This window comes from Lipotes vexillifer, unplaced genomic scaffold (genome assembly GCF_000442215.2).
Source record: "Lipotes vexillifer unplaced genomic scaffold, Lipotes_vexillifer_v1.1 scaffold21, whole genome shotgun sequence".
Lineage (NCBI taxonomy): Eukaryota > Metazoa > Chordata > Mammalia > Artiodactyla > Lipotidae > Lipotes > Lipotes vexillifer.
This window is the reverse complement of record NW_006774065.1, coordinates 3,826,897-3,832,173: the sequence shown is the minus strand read 5'-3', so window position 1 is coordinate 3,832,173 and position 5,277 is coordinate 3,826,897. Positions and strand designations below refer to the sequence as shown.

The following is a 5,277-nucleotide window of genomic DNA, read 5'->3' as shown; positions in this document are numbered from 1 at the left end:
GAGCGTCGTGGTGGCGCTCTGGGTCTCGGCGGCGGGAGGTGTCCGGAACCGCGGGAGCAAGCATGCCTCGGTATGCGCAGTTGGTCATGGGCCCCGCAGGCAGCGGGAAGGTGAGGCTTTGGCGGGAGAAGGAGAGAAATGTCGAAGTTTGTGGGAGGCTGGGAGGTTCAGGTCCTGAGGGAGGAGCTGGCGGTTGTGTGTATTGGGGACCTTGAGACCCTGGGCAGCTCGCTTCTGCAGCCTGGGCTTCAGTGTTCCTTTTGTTGTTGTTTTGAAAGGAGATTGATGATAGTTGCTAATATTTATTGCGTACTTAAGCCCCAGATACTGCCCCAGGTATTGCGTCCTTAAGCCCCAGATCCTTTCCTGTTAAGGAAAAAAAACTTACTTCCTTAACAATCCTGTGAGTTAAGTCCTGTTACTCCCATTTTGCCGGTAAGGAAAATGAGACACAGAAAGGTTAAGTTTTTGCTCAGGGTCACACAGCTAGTAAATGATGGCTGGAATTTGAATCCAGTTTTGTCTAACTCCAGAATTTGTCCTCAGTCTTTAACCCAGGAGGTTAAAGTGGGGTCTCGTTAATCACTGCTTCTCAGAGATTGAGCCGTGGCTTTCTGGAATTTGAGGAGACTTTAGGAGGTACATGGGCCTGACATTAATGAACATTGAATCGTGTATTGAGAAAGTTGCTCCCTTTTCAGTTTTCTTTCAGTTTGCATTGAGGTGAAATCATCAGTTTGGTGCTAGCGTATCTTCAACACTTCTTTAATTCTCAAGTCTTTTTGGAGAGCAGATTTTAGACTCAGAGGTTTTGACAGGCAATTATATTAAGCTAGAACTGAAAGAATTTTGTTAAAGTTGCATATAATTTTATGGTTACCTTCACGTTATGGAAAGTATAACTGGTTTTCTGTTTAGAGATACAGTTTTTTCTTGTAAACAACTATTAAGGGAATCCTATTAGGGGCACTCAAATATGGTAGAAATTGTGACGATATTGATCAAATAACAGGAGTGTGGGAAACACTGGAGTCTGTGGAGGTGTTGTGTGGCTTCAGTTTTGTTTTTTTTTTAATAAATTTATTTTATTTATTTATCTTTGGCTGTGTTGGGTCTTCGCTGCTGTGCGCAGGCTTTCTCTAGTTGTGGCAAGCAGGGGCTACTCTTTGTTGCGGTGCGCGGGCTTCTCATTGCGGTGGCTTCTCTTGTTGCGGAGCACGGGCTCTAGGCACACGGGCTTCAGTAGTTGTGGCACGTGGACTCAGTAGTTGTGGCTCGTGGGCTCAATAGTTGTGGCTCGCGGGCTCTAGAGCGCAGGCTTAGTAGTTGTGGCACACGGGCTTAGTTGCTCTGCGGCATGTGGGATCTTCCCGGACCAGGGCTCGAACCTGTGTCCCCTGCATTGGCAGGTGGATTCTTAACCACTGCACCACCGGGGAAGCCCTGGCTTCAGTTTTTAAATTGACAAACACGTTGCTCTGATGCTTGGCCTATTCTGGGTGCAGGAGATACACATGCGACTATGATATGGCCCTTGCTTACCCGAAGCCAGTAGTCTATTTGGGAATACTTACAGGTGACTAGTTACTTAAAATACAGTGTGATGTATAGAGAGGACCTCCTAGGCAGAGAGAACAGTGTGTGTAAAGTCACTGAGGAGAAAGATAAAAGCATGATAGAGGTTATTTCTATATTCTAGATTAATTTTCAGACTGATTGTGTTAGATAAGTATCTTTCTATAAACTTTTGATGCCTGCTACCAGAAATACTCAGTGGGCATGTTCTTTGTGCCAAGCATTGTTCTGGGCGTGGGGATTGTGTAGTGACTAAAACACACACACAAAATCCTGTGCACTTGTGGAGTTTATTCAAACATATGAGTCAATTAGAAATAATTATCAAGCATTTATTATGTAGCAGGTATTGTTATAGTCCCTGGGTGTGTACAACTGAATAAGACACATCCTTGCCTTTATTTATTTACTTACTTACTTAATGGCCTTGCTGTGTGATTTGCTGGATCTTAGGTCCCTGACCAGGGATCAAACCTGGGCCTTGGCAGTGAAGGTGCCAAATCCTAACCACTGGACCGCCAGGGAATTCCCAACACATTCCTGCCTTTATTTTTTTATTTTTTATTTTTTAAAAAAGTATTTATTTGTTTATTTGGCTACGCTGGGTCTTAGTTGCAGCACGTGGGATCTTTGTTGAGGCCAGTGGGATCTTTAGTTGCAGCATGCAGGCTCTTAGTTGCTACATGTGGGATCTAGTTCCCTCACCAGAGATCGAACCTGGACCCCCTGCATTGGGAGTATGGAGGCTTAGCCACTGGACCACCAGGAAAGTTCCCACATCCCTGCATTTAAATAGAGGGTGGGAGAGACAGACAAGTAGCCTAGAGATTTTAACATAGTACATGAGGGATAAAAAATTTTCTAAACCCAAAGTTGTAAACTGATAGTGCACTTCCAGGCTATTTACTGGCCTGATATTCTCTCATCTTGGAATGTTACTCCCCTGGCTTGGCAAGCACACTGCTGTCTCAGCTCAGATATTCCCTTCTCAGAGACATCGTCCCTGAGCACCCCACCTAAAGCTTTGTTTGGACTGTACCAATCCTAGTGGAGACACCTTGTGTCAGGTGCTGCAATGTGCCACTTGTTGCATGTTAGAGCAGTAAGGAGCCTTGGTGATCATGGAGGCCATTCCAGTTAGAGACAAGAAAATTGAGGGACAGATTGGAAAAGCACCCTCCCCAGAGTTACCCATGAGTCCGAGCCAGGTCTGGATCTGCAGCCCAGTCAGGTGTCCTGACTCCCAGCCCAGTACCTTTTCCCTCTTTTCAGTCAGCTTCTTGGTCAATGAAGGAATAGTTTTGGCCTTAGTAGACACTGCCCAGGGGGTGTGGAGAGTCCTTCTGGAGGTGTAGAGGGTAAGCACTGCACTGCTTGTTGCTCTAACCCCTCATGCTTTGTGACATTACAGAGCACCTATTGTGCCACCATTGTCCAGCACTGTGAAGCCCTCAATCGGTCTGTCCAAGTTGTGAACCTAGATCCTGCAGCAGAACATTTCAACTACTCCGTGATGGCTGGTAAGTCCTGAGCAGAGCCTTCCCCCTCCTTCAGGAAAAATAGGGGAGTAGGGAGGCAGTGAGCACTGGCTGCTCAACACAGAAGCTGAAAATTAATACAGTCTGGTCCCCTGGTTTTGTGGTGAACGACATGAGGCTGAATGTCATTTGGTGACATCAGCTCATGTTGATGTATGTGACAGTATCCTTTCTTAGTCTCTGATGTAAGAATTAAAAGTGAGTAGACTCCTCCCTCACCACCCTTCCCTTTTGTTTCTTTCATGTTTGATCATGTTTGGTAAACCTGTTTTACTGCTGATCATACTATAAGTGAACAACCTAAATGTTTTGTTTTGTCTTTTAAGTCTTTTAATTTATTCATTCAGTTGTCTGTTGAACACCTACTTTATGCCAGGCACCAGGGTTATAGCAGAGGACAAGACAGATACTATTCCTACCTTTGTGGACCTTTTAGCAAGGGAGATAAGCAAAATGATAAACATGTTACAGATTGTGGTAAGGACTGCTTTAGGCTCATGAGAAGGAATAACTGGGAGAGGTTGCTTTAGGGATGATGTCTCTGAGAAGGAGCTATTTGGGCCTAGACCTGAAGATGGTAATGTGCTCACAAAGTTGGCGAAAGGCTTTCCAAGATGGAAGAATATCAAGGTCACTATATAAGGGAGAGATGGGAAAGGGCTTGGTGTGTTCCAGAAAAAGCAAAGATGCTGATAAGCTGGGGCATAAGGAGTGAAGGAAAGAGATGGGTAGGAGCTAGTAGGACATGAGAAGTATGGGTTTTTTCCTGTTTTTTACCCTGTTTAGTCTGTTTGGGCCGCTGTAACAAAATATCAGACTGGGTGGCTTATAAACAACAGAAATGGATTTCTCACAGTTCAGGAGGCCGGAAGTCCAATATTAGGGTGCTGCCAGCATGGTCAGATTCTGGCGAAGGCCCTCTTCCCAGTTGTAGACTGCTGACTTCTCACTGTGTCGTCACATGATGGAAGGGGGAGAGGGAGCTCTATGGGACCTCTTTTATAAAAGCACTAATCCCATTCACCTCCCCAAAGCCCCACCTACTAATATCATCATCCTGGGCATTAGATTTTCAACATATGAGTTTTAGAGGGACACAGATACTCAATTCATAAGGGACTTCGCTGGCAGTCCAGTAGTTAGGACTCCACACTTCCATTGCAGGGGGCATGGGTTCGATCCCGGGTCGGGGAACTAAGATCCCGCAAGCTGTGTGCGGCACAGCCACTCCCCCCCCCGCCCCCAAAAAAATCCTCAATTTACAGCACCTTTCAACAGTGGAATGTTATTAGAGGGTTTCCAGCAGGGGGAGAGGATTGACATCTGATTTACGGTTTTCTTTTGTGTTTTTTTTTGGTGAGGGTTTGTTTGTTTTTTTAATATTTATTTATTTATTTGGTTGTGGCGAGTCTTAGTTATGGCAGGTGGGCTCCTTAGTTACGGCAAGAGGGCTCCTTAGTTGCGGCTTGTGAGCCCCTTAGTTGTGGCTCGCTGGCTTCTTGGTGTGGCATATGGGTTCCTTAGTTGCGGCTTGAGGGCTCCTTAGTTGTGGCATGCGAACTCTCACTTGCAGCATGCATGTGGGATCTAGTTCCCGGACCAGGGATCAAATCTGGGCCCTCTGCATTGGGAGCGTGAAGTCTTAACCACTGTGCCACCAGGGAAGTCCCTGATTTATGTTTTTAATCTTTTTTTTTTTTTTTTTTTTTTTTTGCGGTACGCAGGTCCTTTGTTTTTTTTTTTTTTTTTTTTTTTTTTTTTTTTTTTTTTTTGCGGTACGCAGGTCTCTCACTGTTGTGGCCTCTCCCGCTGCGGAGCACAGGCTCCGGACGTGCAGGCCCAGCAGCCACAGCTCACGGGCCCAGCTACTCTGCGGCACGTGGGATCCCCCTGGACCAGGGCACGAACCCAGGTCCCCTGCATTGGCAGGCGGACTCCCAACCACTGCGCCACCAGGGAAGCCCCCTGATTTATGTTTTTAAAAATAACTGGCTCTCAGATGAAAAATGGACTCTAGAGGGTCAAGAGTCGAAGCAGGGACCAGCAGTGAGGCTATTACAGTTGTCTAGGTGGCTTGGACTAGGGTGATCATGGTGGAGATACAGAGGAGCAGACAGATATGGTATATATTTTGCAAGTAGAATTAGCAGCATTTTGTGGGAGA

At 46.0% G+C, this 5,277-nt stretch overlaps 1 protein-coding gene and 1 non-coding gene across 3 annotated transcripts in view; one reads left to right on the top strand and one right to left on the bottom strand.

Annotated features, from left to right (window-relative positions):
* The first annotated feature begins 27 nt into the window (after window positions 1-27).
* GPN3 (GPN-loop GTPase 3) overlaps window positions 28-5,277 on the top strand; it is a 13,557-nt gene continuing 8,307 nt past the window's right edge. Inside the window, exons 1-2 of one of the 2 annotated variants that reach the window (XM_007448725.1) lie at window positions 28-110; window positions 2,987-3,095. In XM_007448725.1, coding sequence (XP_007448787.1) covers window positions 63-110; window positions 2,987-3,095 — 157 coding nt within the window. In that variant the 5' untranslated portion in view covers window positions 28-62. Of the gene's footprint in view, window positions 141-2,986; window positions 3,096-5,277 lie in introns of both variants that reach the window. The other variant, XM_007448726.1, reaches the window with a different exon arrangement.
* TRNAE-UUC (transfer RNA glutamic acid (anticodon UUC)) lies at window positions 2,029-2,100 on the bottom strand. The gene has a single exon. It is a non-coding gene; the product is annotated as a tRNA-Glu (tRNA).